The sequence below is a fragment of the Poecile atricapillus genome, chromosome 14 (genome assembly GCF_030490865.1).
Source record: "Poecile atricapillus isolate bPoeAtr1 chromosome 14, bPoeAtr1.hap1, whole genome shotgun sequence".
Lineage (NCBI taxonomy): Eukaryota > Metazoa > Chordata > Aves > Passeriformes > Paridae > Poecile > Poecile atricapillus.
In genome coordinates, this window is record NC_081262.1 from 2781346 (window position 1) to 2795031 (window position 13686).

At 59.2% G+C, this 13686-nt stretch overlaps 1 protein-coding gene across 1 annotated transcript; it reads right to left on the reverse strand.

Moving 5' to 3' along the window:
• Positions 1 to 49: 49 nt before the first annotated feature.
• Positions 50 to 5863, reverse strand: LOC131584476 (glucagon receptor-like). Its single transcript, XM_058849649.1, has 14 exons — positions 5003 to 5863; positions 4519 to 4615; positions 4123 to 4230; positions 3758 to 3879; positions 3554 to 3660; positions 3326 to 3486; positions 2722 to 2877; positions 2474 to 2534; positions 2176 to 2245; positions 1704 to 1792; positions 1416 to 1554; positions 1162 to 1203; positions 930 to 1038; positions 50 to 898 (listed from the first exon to the last, which is right to left on the reverse strand). The coding sequence occupies exons 1-13, from the start codon at positions 5231 to 5233 to the stop codon at positions 967 to 969; spliced, it is 1455 nt and encodes a 484-aa protein (XP_058705632.1). The 5' UTR covers positions 5234 to 5863; the 3' UTR covers positions 50 to 898; positions 930 to 966.
• Positions 5864 to 13686: the final 7823 nt, after the last annotated feature.

Here is a 13686-nt window from a genome sequence, read left to right on the forward strand (position 1 = left end):
AGGAATGTGGTGGGACAAGCTGTGGTCAGAGCAAGGGGCTGGGGGTGTCTGCAGCGAGCACAGGAGCAGCTCTGCTCAAACCACCTCACACCACCTCAGCTGCTTCCCTTGCTCCTGGGAGCCACAGGCTGCTTGGCCAGGGGGGGCTGATGCTGTGGCACCCCACTGGAAAGCAAACTCCCAGGATTTCAGCCTTTGGCCAGCAAAATGGTTCCTGAGCTCCTGCCAGGCCTGGCAATCCAGCTTTCCCTCCACAAAGCAGGAGCAGGCTGGGCTGGATGCTGAACCTGCCATGGGGGAGGTTGGGTCCCAGTGAGCTGCTGCTCTCAAATCCTTCACTCCCGAGTGATTTCGAGGCTCCATCCTTGGCTCTGCCCATGGCGAGGGGCACCGGGGGGTTGGTGCAGCTGGAGAGCAGCGAGGAGGGGATGGATGGATGGGTGATGAGGGTGGGGAGGAGGCGCAGGAGCAGCCCCTTGCCGTGAGGAGCTGTGCAGGGTGGCTGGCTGGGAGCTGGTGAGATGCTCCTGGGCTCGGACACGGGAGAACAGGGAAGCCCTGGCCGTGGTGAGATCCAGGGTTTGGGCAGCATCTGCCATTCCCACTGCTGAGGATCAGGCTCTCCCAGCTGCTGCGGTCCCACAGGTGCCCAGGTGGGTGTGGTGGTCCCTGCTGTCCTGGGGGAGGCTGCCGGGTTCTGCTGGGGCTCAGGCAGTGGGAGGAGGCAGCAGGTGCTGCCCACACAGCCCCAGTGAGGCCCTGCTGAGGGGACAGCGATGCCTGGCAGGAGCCCAGGGTGCCACCTCGCTTGGGTCACAGCAGGGATGTCCCTTCCAGCAGCTCCTCCCAGCTTGGCCATCCCAGGTGGGCACTGCCCAGCACAGCCTCCTGCAGCCTCCTGCCCTCCAGCCAGGCCCTGCTGTGGCCACTGTGGCCAGCAGCCCCTGTGCCCCGGCCGGTCACCCCTCACTGGGCACAGCAGAGCACCGGGTGGTCCAGCTTCCAGAGCTGCCACTTCTTCTTCATCTCAGACTTCACCTGCCATGGAGGGGAGGGAGCAGGGGCTGATCCCTGGCTGTGCCCTCCTGCAGGCACAGCATGGTGTGGGGAAGCTGGGCAGGAGGTGGGGGACAGGGACAGGGACAAGGACAGGGACGTTACCTCCTTGTTGGCAAAGCAGTACAGCACAGCCACCAGGAAGCCCTGCAGGGACAGCCAGGAGTGAGCCCACCCCTCTGTTCCTCTCCTGGGGTCTCTTTTAGGGCTGAGGTCCCCATGGCAGCGCTGCCTCAGGGAGCCCCGGAGGTGCCGCCCTTCCCATGGAAGCACCACAGGGAGAGCAAACTCAGAGGGACCCCCCCGATCTTTGCTCTGTGGTGTGCCCGGTGCAAGGACTGCTTTCACTGCCAGCTCACCTGGAAGGAGTTGAGGAAGAGGGTGAAGAACACCTTGACGTAGCGCAGGATGCCCGTGGTTTGCTCGTCAGTGGCGAAGATGAAAACGACCTCGTGGATCCCGAAGAGGGGAATGAGGGTCAGGGTGGCTTTGGCCAGCCTGGGGGAGAGTAAGGGGACAGGAAAACTCCCAGTTAATCCCAGTGCGGTGTTTAGGGATGTGCAGGGTGGAGGAGAGCGTGGGGAGGGCTGGGGGGTGTGGAGGTGGCGTTATCCCGGTACCCCAGGCTGTCCCCGCCCCTCTCCCACCTCAGCTTGTAGTCGGCGTAGCCCTTCTGGTTGGCCCGGAGCTTGGCCAGGATCACCTTGAGGATCCGCATGAAGATGAGCAGGTTGATCTGGGAGGGGGAGACAGGGCAGGGGCACACAGAGCCCAGCACCCCCACCCTGGCTGTGACACTCACCCAGCAGGAGATGGCACCCCCAGTGCTGCCAAGGCTGCTGCTGCCCTTCCTCCCGTCCTGCCATCCCAAAATCCCAGCTAGGAACCAGCAGGGGCCACCCCCAGCCCATTTCCCTGGGGTTCAGCACCCCAGCTTCCTCCATGAACCCCCAGAACCAGGGGGTCAGCAAATTGCTGAGTGCCCTGTGCATTTGGCTGGTCCTTGCAAGCCAACTCTCCCTCCTGGCCTCTGCTGGAAGCTTCCCTGGGGATCACAGCCCTGCCAGGGGCTGAGCTGCTGCTCTCCAAACAGTCCCGGGGCTGGCAGCTGTTCCCTACCAGGGAGGCGAGCAGGATGGGGATGCGGATGATCCACCAGTAAGCCATGTTCTCGTTCAGCGCCCAGCACCTGCCGGGGGCACCGAGAGCAGCACCATCACCCAAGAGCTTTCCAGCCCCAGCCAGGTGCCTCAGAGACCCTCAGCAGCCTCTGAGCATCCCAGTAGGATCTCCATCCATCCATCCATCCCTCCATCATCCATCCATCCATCCATCCATCCATCCATCCATCCATCATCCATCCATCCATCATCCATCCATCATCCATCCATCCCTCCACCCCTCCATCCCCACTCACTCCGCGTTCTCCTTCAGGTACTTGGCAGCCATCCAGGGCACCACGAACACCACGGGGGTCCCTGCAAGTCACACAGCAAACCCTGTAAAACCAAGCACCCTCCTAAGCTGAGAAAGAACCCCCACGCTGAGGGGGACACCCAGGGTGGCAGAACCCCCACCCCACACCCTCCTGGGACTGTTGGGACCGCGGTGTCCCCGACACCAGGCACTGTCCCCGTCCCCGCCGCGCTCCCGGGTGGCCCCTACCCCAGCCCAGGTAGAGGTAGAGCCTGTAGTAATTCTTCTCGGAGAACACGGCCCCGATGAGCAGCTTGTAGAGGTAGACAGCTTCCACCAGGAACCAGTAGTGGTTGGCCAGGATGCAGTACTGCATCAGCACCTGCGCTGCACGGCACCCCAGCGCTGCCTGCCACGGGAGAGCCACCGTGGGGCTGGGGTATGGTGTTATACAGGCACCCCAAGAACCCTGAGAGCTCCCTCCTGGGGCCACGGGTGCCCTGAGAGCTCCCCCAGAGGCTGCACAGGCACCCCCAGAGCTCACCCAGCAGGGGCATGGGTGGCACCAGTGGCTCATCCCTCAGGTGCCACACAGGCCCTGAGCTCACCCAGCAGCTGCACAGGTATCCCAGGGGTTCACCCACTGGGTCCTGGGCAGCACAGGCACCCCAAAAGCGTGGCCAGGGTGTGGATGGGCACCCCAGGACCGTGCACAGGTACCCCAAGACCATGAGGAGCACGGGCACCACCGGCCCCCAAGAACTCACCCAGCGGGTGTCAGGGGCTGTGTGGGCACCGACCCCCCCACGGCCCCTCCTGGGCGAGGGTCCCCACGCTGCCACCAGCCCAGCACTTGCCTCATGGCTCAGCAGAGCCTCCCAGTCAGCCACCTGCAGCAGCTCCACGCCCCAGCGCCGCTCCAGCAGCGCGTCCTTCACCATCACCGAGGTCGCCCGCAGCCCGAAGGAGGCGAACAGGTTGGCGTGGATGTAATTCCTGGTGCAGCGCAGGTTCCTGCAGGAGCCGGGGTCAGGCAGGGCCGGCACAGCCGGGAGGGAGCAGGGGAGGGGCCGGGTCCTACCTGCACACGGTGAGGACGAGCAGGGCGGAGATGAGGGTGAGCAGTGACAGCGAGTAGCCCACGGTGTAGAGCACCTTGAAGCTCACCATGAGCCGGCGGGCACCTTCCTGCAGGTGAGCACAGCGCCAGGGAGCCCAGGTGGGTGCACGTCCACCCCCGGCCAGGCTGCCCCGGCCATCCCTGGGGTCCCAGCCAGGGTCCCACCTCCTCGGCAGTGACCTCCGGCTCATCCTCGCACTGGGAGTAGTCCCTCCAGGGCTGGCTGCCGTTCACCGTCACCCACTGGCCGTCGGTGCCGCACCTGCGGCTCACCAGCCCGTGTTTCACTGCGGACACGAAGCACCGGCACAGTCCCCCAGGCTCCCCCAAACCCCTCTCCTGGGATGATGGATCTGACCCTGCTCAGGGAGCTGGCTCTGCTCTGAGCCCCAGGCACCCCCTCACCCCACATCCATTCATGGGCCCCTCTGCCCCTGTCAGGCAAAGGCAGGGGAACCCTGAGAGCCTCTGCAGCCCCAGAACGGCTCAGCCCTGGCTTCCAGCTCCGGGATGGCAGGAGGGATCCTCACCTTTCTCAAACCAGGGCAGGTAGAAGGGGCAGGAGACGTTGACGGCGGTGCCGGGGCTCCCGTCGGGCCAGCAGGCGTACATGTCAAATGTCCTGTTACAGAACAGCCCTTCCAAGGGCAGCGACAGGCAAAGCCAGTGCTCAGACGCTGGTGGCACAGACACACCGAGCCCTGCTGTCCCAGCACCTCTGAGGGGGCTGATGCCACCCTGAAATGGACCCAGGTGCCCCACAGCAGCCTCAGCCCCCCAGGACATCCCAGCCCTGGGTGTCCCATCCGAGATGTGAAGGTCCTTGTCAGTCCCAGGGCTCACTCTCCGTGGGTGACCGGAGCAAGGACACCGGAGGAGGGACAAACCCCAGCCCTGGCTCTGTGCCCCCGAGCACAGCCGGGTACCTGCTGGGTAGGGCTCGCTCGCCATCCTCCTCAGGCACTCGTCACGGTACCGCAGCCACTCCTCAAAGGTCTTCTCCAGCACCTTGGCCCCGCCGTGCTGCAAGCCCAGAGCTGGGTCAGAAACTCCAGCCCCAGCGCCTCGACTGCCCCCAAGAGCCGCTGCCACAGCCTGGGGCTGGGCAGGAGCTTGGGAGGAGGCGGGATGGAGCCGGGATGGAGCCGGGATGGAGCCGGGATGCAGCCGGGATGGAGACGGGATGGAGCCGGGATGGAGCTGGGATGGAGCCGGGATGGAGACAGGATGGAGACGGGATGGAGCCGGGATGGAGCCGGGATGGAGCTAGGATGGAGATGGGATGGAGCCGGGATGGAGCCGGGATGGAGCCGGGATGGAGCCGGGATGGAGACGGGATGGAGCCGCCTCGCAGGGGCCAGAGCCCGGCAGTGCCAACCCCGCCACCCCCGGCCCCAGCCCGGCCCTCACCGGCACGGAGGAGAACAGGCACATCCAGGCAAGCTGGACAAGGCTCCGCAGGGATCCGGCTCCAAGCACGCCCCTCATGGCTGCTCCCAGTGCCGGGGTGCGCCTCAGGCTGGGCCGGGGACCCCGATCCTGGTGAGAGGTGGAGGAATGGAGGTGCTGGCTCTGGCAGCCACCCCCAGCCGGTGCAGGCAGAGAAGCGCTTCCCAAGGCAGCACAGGAGATCCTGGGCATGTCCCGGGCTGCCACAGCCCCGGGTCACTTCCCTGATGGAGCCGAAACCCCGGGGAGCAGCAGGCAGAGCAGGCAGGGTGTAAATGGATCACACTTGTCCTGGATGAGCCTGCTCAGCTCCCACCCACCGCTGCCAGCCCCGAGGGGAGCAAACGCCATCGTGACAGCCCCAGCAGGGCTGGCACCCCTGGGTGACCCGGGAAGGGGCTGCAGGGACAGGAGGCAGCGACACCACTCCGGGGTCCGCTGGGCCCCCACCCCCGGCCCGCCTGGGACCCCCACACCGGCTGTGCCCCATCACGTCCCGCTGGGGCCCGATCCTGCTGGCAGAGACCCCAGCCGAGGACTCGGGGGCAGGAACAGCTCGGTCACCCCCGGGGCTCCCCAGTCCTCCCGGGCTCCCCATCGCTCCAGGCTGGACCACCCCAGCCCGGCCCCCTCCTCCTCCCGGACCTCCCGGTTTGTCCCCCACGAGGGTCCCCAGCCGGTCCCGCTCGGTCCCTGCGGGGGTCCCGGGGCTCCGCCGCTTCCTCCGCCCGCTCACCCGGCTCCGCGGGCCCGGCAATCCCGATGTCCCGCTGTTCCCGGTGCTCCCGGTATTCCCGCTGTTCCCGGTATTCCCGGTGTTCCCGCTGTTCCCGGTGTCACGGGCAGCCCCCGCTCCGCGAGGTGAACGCGGCGGTGACCGAGCGGCGTCTGCGGCGGAGCCGCCTCCTGCCAGCGCCGTGCCCCGACGGGAGGGGGTTTTTGGGGGGGCTTAGGGGGAGTTCGGGGGCGGCACCGCCCCCCGGGGCTGCGGATGCCCGGTGGGACTCGGGGGTCGCGGCGCCGCTGCCCCCGCGGAGCTCCAGCACGGAGCCCCCCGGGAATCCCACGGGAATGGGATCCACGTCCAGCCCTGCCGGGGGTCCCCGAGTCACTCAGGGATGGGGGTCCAGGTCCAGCCCCACTGAGGGTCCCCAGCTGCATCACTTGGGGCCAGGGATGGGGGTCCAGCCCTCGACTGCGGGTCACAGGGGCTGGATCAAGGATCCAGACTCCTTCAGTCTCCCCAGAGCCCCTGTCCCTCCCATCACACAGCCCCAGGGAAAGTCCTTCACCTGCCAGGCTCGGTGTCCCTCTGCTGTCCCCTGGGCTGGTGCTGGCATGGTGACAGCCCCTGTGCAGGCAGGGTGGGCTGCGGGGGCCACCCCCCTCCCCCGGGGACCAGGGGACAGCCCGTGACATCCCCGGGTCCCATCGTCCAGCCAGGGGAACCCCAAGGGCAGGGACAAGCCTGGTGGCCCTGGTCACGCTGCCTGCCCACCACACCCTGGCAGTGGGGAGGGAGGGAGGGATCTGTGCTGGGGAAGGTGATTTTGCCATCAGTGGAGCAGGGGAGATTCTCTGGGGCCCCCCAAATCACAGCAGTGCAGCCCCTCCAGGCTCCCACGTCCCTCCTGGAGCAGCAGCGTGGGGCTCATCCCCCAAACCTGCCTGAATGCACCAGAAAATGCATTTTTTTGGCAAAAATAAGATGTTTGCCTCGAAGCTGCTGCAGTGGGAACAGACACAGGAGTCACAGCTGTGGCTCCAGTGATGCGAGCGGTGTCAGGTTATTCCAAGTGACAAATAACGCCGTGGAGGAGCAGCCCAGGGTAAGGATTTGCTGTTTAGGGGGAAAATGAACCCTCAGGTGCCTCCCCCAGAATGAGCAAACACCAGGGCATTTGCTCATTAACAGATTATGAACTTTGGACAAAGGATGGAGGGACAGGACACAGGGAATGGCTTCCTGTCACCCTGAAAACTCAGCTTCTGAGCTTGCTGCCATGGTTTTCTAAAGACTTTCCCAGGACAGTAACTGTAAACATAGATATGTGTACATTCTTTCTGTTACACGTCTTGTGATGGACATCTCTCATGGCCAGTGCAGTGAGAAAGTGTTATCCTGACCATCCAATCCCTGGCCGTGGTCAGAAACCTAAAAATCCTGGGAGGAAAAATAAACTTTCTCTTTCTTTCACCACACCTCGACCTGTGTCCGTGTGATCTATTCATCTTCAGCAGCAACAGCTTCCCACTGCCAGAGGGCAGGGATGGATGGGATATTGGGAAGGAATTGTTCCCTGGGAGGGTGGGCAGGCCCTGGCACAGGGTGCCCAGAGAAGCTGTGGCTGCCCCTGGATCCCTGGAAGTGTCCAAGGCCAGGCTGGACAGGGCTTGGAGCAGCCTGGGATAGTGGAAGGTGTCCCTGCCATGGCAGGGGTGGAACTGGATGAGCTTTAAGGTCCCTTCAACCCAAACCATTCCATGATTCCATGATAACACGGCCCTGGGGCACTCATGGAAGATGATTCCAGCCATGTTCCCCTTCCCAGACAAACCCTGCACATCTGCACCCCACAGATCTCCCTGTGTGAATCCATCTAATGGCAGCAGGAGCATCCTGGGGTGGGCTCATCCCACAAGGATGTTGGATTTGGGGGAGAGCCCAGGGCTACAGCACATGGATGCCATTCCCTAGAGAGGAATCACACAACTCCAGACGTTTTTGTCCCAGTGTGGTCCATCTGGATGGGATTTTCTCCCATGTCCCTTGAATGGGGACATGAGGAACGAGCTGTTCCTCTCCATATTGATGCATTTCAGGCGGGTCTCCATAGCGACTGCAGCGCTCGAGGCTCAGCCAGGGCTGGATCCTGATCCATGGGGTGCTCAGAGCCAGCTGGAGCCACAGGAAGAGGGGCTGGAACAGCACCCCACTCCCAACAGCTGCTGTCCTGCCAGGCTGGGCTTGGGACACAGCTGTGACCGAGGACACGCGGCTGGTAAATTAATTTATTTATTAAAGGTGATGTTCACCATCAGAGCTGGGAAATTGTCCCGGAATGGTCTCAGGCTATGAAGCTGTTGGTGCTTCTTGGGCAGCCTGAGAGCTGCAGGGGTGCTCAGGGAGAGCAGAGCATCTTCAGGGTCCTGCATGGGAAAATCACGGAATTGTTTAGGTTGGAAAAGCCTTCTGAGATCTTCAAATCCAATGTGGCAGCACTGCCAGGTCCATGATTAACCCAAGTCCCTAAAACACCACGTCTACAAGCTTTTGGAACACTTCCATGGATGGGGACTCCACCAGCGCTCTCAGCAGCCTGTTCCAGTGTCTCATCACTCTTTCAATGAAGAAACATTCCCAATATCCAACCTAAACTTCCTCTGCTGCAGCTGGAGGCCGTTTCCTCTGGTCCTGTCCCATGTTCCCTGGGAACCCCGAGGTTCCATGGGGTCACTAAGGGATAAACAGCCAGCCAGAGAACCCTGCAGGGCTAAACCCCTTCCCCCAGCGCTGTTACCAGCAGCAACACCTCCTGAAGGCAGCTTTCACTTTATCTATCCATTATTGATGGGGGAATTCATCCGTGTGTATTACTGCAGGATCTGCTCATCAAGGTGCTTTCCTCCCCATCCAGAAGCAGTTTGCAGAACAGAAACGCTCATCAACCCATCCCGACTCCCAATAATGCAGCAAACTTCCCAGAAAAGGCAGTGGGAGCGTTACCAGGTAGAGAAATCCATCAGCATGTGAGTGCCCAGGAAGCAGCGTGAGGCTCTGTGTGACTGAACCATCTCCAGTGCTGCCCTGGGGTAGCCCTTGGGGTTTTGTCAGCGTTTACAGAACGGGAACATCCATTTCCATCCCATTTCCATCCCATTTCCATCCCATTTCCATCCCGTTTCCAGCTTGTTTCCGTCCCCTGAGGCGATGACAGCCAGGGACCTCACTCCATCACACAGCAAAGGTCACTCCCAGCCGGTGTTTCAGCACATGCCCGTGATAAATGAGTGTTCCCAGCTCAGAAAGGCTCTATTGGATTTGGCACTCACTCAGAGCCTTCAGCAGCTGCCGTCCCTCCAGCGAGCCTCCAGGCACTTGGGATGCAAGCCTGGATTCAAAGCTGGCCAGGTCTCCTCTGTTTCCATGTGGATTCTCAACTAATTCAAGCCAGAAGGTTTAAACTATAAGATCAAGAACTTCTCTGAAATTCATCTCTATTCACATCCTGCCCCCGGGCTGGGCTCTTTGTCCTCATCCTCTGCCCAAGGGCACGGCTTCCCCAGCCATGTTTAAGCCCTGGCAGGCAGGGCAGCCTCCATATTCCAAGTTTGGATTCAGGAATTCAAGGAGCAGATAAAAGGATGCAGCGTTTATTTCCTCCCTGCTTGGTAGACTCGGGTTGCCACTTCTGCTATAACCAACTCTGGGGCCACAGCACAAGGAAAACCCGGCTGGAGCTGCTGGTGAGAGTCCAGAGGAGGGCACAAAATGCTCCAAGGGCTGGAGCCCCTCTGCTCTGGAGCCAGGCTGGGAGAGCTGGAGGTGCTCACCTGGAGAGGAGAAGGCTCCAGGGACACCTCAGAGCCCTTCCAGGGCCTAAAGGGGCTCCAGGGGAGCTGCAGAGGGACTTGGGACAAGGGATGGAGGGACAGGACAAGCTTTACACTGCCAGAGGGCAGGGATGGATGGGATATTGGGAAGGAATTGTTCCCTGGGAGGGTGGGCAGGCCCTGGCACAGGGTGCCCAGAGCAGCTGTGGCTGCCCCTGGATCCCTGGAAGTGTCCAAGGCCAGGCTGGATGGGGCTTGGAGCAGCCTGGGACAGTGGAAGGTGTCCCTGCTGACCCACTCCAAGTAAAAACACTACTAATTATCATTTAGCTCAATTATCATTAAATTGGGCAGGGTCAGGGTTAACCCCAGGTGGAATCACTAAGGGACATCTTCATCAGAGCCTCCCAGCAGCCGCTCACCTGCTCCTCAGGGCTGTGGCAGTGCTTTGCCAGCTCAGGGTGCTCCCCAGAACTCCCAGGGGGAAGCTGGAAAATCTCCTTTGGACTGACATTTGCAGTCACTGTGAGGAATAAGTGGCTGTGAGTGTGAGGGCTGAGCCCTTGCTCCTCCCAGCCCAGGGGATCTCCACCCACCCTGTGGAAGCAGAGGAGGCAGGGTCAGCAGCCCGTGTGGGTTTGGGGGCTCCAGAAGTGGGGGTGCCCCTCAGCTGCTCTGAGAACTGATGTGTTTTCATACCTTTAATATCCTAGGCTGTAAAACCAAGGGATTAAGAAGTTGCCTTGTCTTGCTCTGGGTCTTTCCCAGCCTTCCAGCTGTCCCAGGTGTTGGATGTTTGCCACCTTCTGGGATTGTGTGATGGATGAAAATGTGTTTTCACCCTGGACTGAAACTGGCACTGCTCTGTTGTGCTCAGCAAAGCATTCAAGTCACTGCCAGGTGAGAGATGTGCTCTGCATTTCCCTCTTGCCAGAAGGTCTGAGAGGGCTCCAGAAAAATTCCCCCCAAGTTTGGCAGCACCTCGTGATACAAAACCTGGCTTGGAGCTGGGAAGGGGAGGCACTGAGACTGCAGGTTCAGGATGCTCCAGGTGGGACTGCTGGATGCTGGAAGCTCAGCTACCACAGAATGTGCTTCCTCCAGCATTATTTGGCTGATTTGGAATCACCAAATCAGGTCTGGGAGCTGACAGTCCCCAGGCACATTGCTGGATCACAAACACTTTGGTGGGAAATCTCCCTCCCCCTCACTTTGGGCAAAATGAAGTGAAAAAGCAACTTGAACAATTCTTAGCAGTCCCTTGGATGTGTTCCTGCAGGAGCTTCCCAATCAGCTGCTGGAGCAGTGGATCTGAGGCTGGGCAGCTCCTGGGGCTGGAGGAGTGGCTGCTGCTCCTGATTCTCGTGGTGCTTGCAGGGATGTGCTCTGCTCAAACACTGGAGCAGAAATGTCAGTCACAGAATCATGGAATGGTTTGGGTTGGAAAGGACCTTAAAGCCCATCCAGTGCCACCCCTGCCATGGCAGGGACATCTTCCACTGTCCCAGGCTGCTCCAAGCCCTGTCCAACCCAGCCTTGGACAGATCCAGGGGCAGCCTCAGTTTCTCTGGGCACCCTGTGCCAGGGCCTGCCCACATCAGGCTCTTTCTGGCATCAGATTTCTGCACATTTACAAAATCTTCACCAAAATGTGGGGGGTTGGGTTGTATATAAATGTGTCAATAGATGCCACAAGCTGGGCTGAAAAACCTGTTGGATTTTTGTGTCTGCCAGGGCTGTTTGTGTGTGATTTTCTTTCTGATGGGAAAAGGGCCTCTTAATCAAATTCAAATCCAATTCAAAGCTGTGTTATTGCTCCTCCCTCACCCACTCCTGCTCCTGCTGTTGCAGGGAAGCTCTGGGAGCAGCAGCATGGACCACATCTGCCTCCTGCCTCAGCAGCTTCTGTCTTCCCCATGGAAATGAGATTTTTTTAGCCTCATTTTGGGCTCCTTCTGCTGGGCACAACCAGCTGCAGCAACTTGCACAGAGGGTGCTGCACACCACGTAGGGATGGAGTGTAATTAATCACATTTACTGATGAGCTGCAGGCAGACATCACCCCAACTCCTGTTCTGCAGCCTCCCCATCCTGGAGACCAGCCCCAATAGGCTTTGGATAAGATTTTGAGGGTTATTCACTTGTCTCTTAGTAATGAAACCTCAGGCTGGGTCCTGGGTTTAGTGGCAGTGTGATATATTTTCTGGAGGTCAAGTCAAGAGAGATTTCTGGCTGAACATGCCAGCTCTGCTCATAAAGATGCCCAGATATCCTCATCAGGGGTGTTTTTCTGATGTGGCCACACTTTTTCCAACAGCTTAACAACTGATGAAGGCACTGCAGGGAAAATCTCTCTCCTGCCTGGGGAGCCTGAGATCCTCATTACCTCATAACTGAGGGGGGATAATAATTCCTCAAATCCCGTAAGAACTGCAGTGCAACAGCTGCCATGGAGGTTGTAAGGTCTCCCTCCACCAGGCAGAGGTGACAAAGCTGATTCATCTGGATTCATCCAGAAGGAATGGTTTCCCCTGGGCTCAGTTTCACAGCTGAGAGAAGTTCTGCAGAAGGAAAAGGAGGTTCCAAGGAGGGGGTTATTTCCAGGTGAGGTGTGGCCCTGTGACTGTGCCTGGCTGCTGTGGCTGGGATTCCTGCCAGGAGATGAAGCTGGATTCAGGGATCCCTTTGGCTTTGCTGGGAGCTGAGGTTCCACAGGAGGGCTCAGCAGTGCCATCCCCTCCCTGCCCCCACTGCCTGCAGCTCATGGTTTGCCCAAAGCCCCTCCATTGCTTCCACTCCAAACCTTTCCCTGTCACAAACCTGTTTCCAGGAGTGCTGAACACAAACCAGCTCCCCTCACCTTAGAACTGAGCAACATTTAATTCTGCTGCTGAGATCACACATTTCTGCCAGCACAGGAACAGCAAATTCCCAGAGTGGCCCAGCCCAAGGTCTCCTCATCCCAGCCTCCAACTGCCCTGAGAGCCCCTCTCAGAAAGGGGGAAAACCAGGCAGCACCTCCACAGGGAAGGAATATTTGGGATAATCCTGGAAGAACTCTCATTTCCACCCATTTGTGTCCCTAGTTTTGATGGCAGTGCCCAAATGCTGACTACACTAATTTATTGTGGATATAAAATACTGAACTTTGGGGGGAAATCCTCTGGAATTGTACCCAAGCCTAGACATTTTAATGCAGTGGATGTTGCCCTTGGGGACATGGGTTAGTGGTGGCCTTGGGATGGTTGGGGAATGGTTGGACTCAGTGATCTTGGAGGGTTTCTCCAATGATTTGATGAATTTAATGAATTCTTAATGATTCTGTGGCTGCAATGAGTTAAATAAAGAGGTTGTGCCAAGTTTGGAGCCTGGGGAAGAAGAGGCCCAGGAAGGTTCATTTCACCCTTTTGCTGAGGAGGGCTTTGTGTTTCCTCCTGCTTGGGCAGTGTTTTTCTGGGTGATCTTTATCCAAAAGGGTAAATTTGGGTGACTGTGACCTGTCCTTCTTTGTCCTTGTCACCCTGGCTATTGTTCTCTGTGTCAGGTATTCTAAGAGCCAAAATATTGGTGAAAAACACACCAAAGCATCTTGTGATCATTATGGGTCTTTTCCAAGTTGGGATATTTGATGAGAAAACAAGGATTTTTGGATCCCCTGTGCCTTGTGGTGAGGATGAGCAGGACTTGCAGCTCCCAGGCTCACTGGGAGGGCTGTGCTGGCTTTAAATCAAGCTGTGTTTGCCATTTGAAGTTGGACCTCCAGGAATTAGGCAGACTTTGGGAAATCAGCACTTGGTGCTGGCTTTGGGTGGGTCAAATGGCACTTTGCTTTGGAGGGAGCTGATGGAGGGTGGGTGTGTAATTTTGTTTTTCATCAAATATAAATGAAAAGCCAATTTCTTCTCCTGACCTGTCAGACACAGACGGAGATGGATCTGGAAATCTCCTTGCTCAGGAGTGTTTTTTCATCCTAAGTAGCTTCTCCTGCTCATCTGCTGAGCCACCAAAGGCCAGCTGTTGATTTATTACCCCTGGTGTTTGATCCATGGGCTTCAGCTTATCCTGGGCACCCAACCCTCCTCTAATGCCAG

Excerpts from the sequence above, each read along its gene's own strand:
- LOC131584476 (XM_058849649.1), bottom strand. The coding sequence starts at position 5,233 with ATGCCCAGGATCTCCTGTGCTGCCTTGGGAAGCGCTTCTCTGCCTGCA. Across the intron at positions 4,616-5,002 it reads GCCTGTTCTCCTCCGTGCCG|CACGGCGGGGCCAAGGTGCT; the intron begins GTGAGGGCCGGG and ends CTGGGCTTGCAG. Across the intron at positions 2,246-2,473 it reads TACCTGAAGGAGAACGCGGA|GTGCTGGGCGCTGAACGAGA; the intron begins GTGAGTGGGGAT and ends TGCCCCCGGCAG.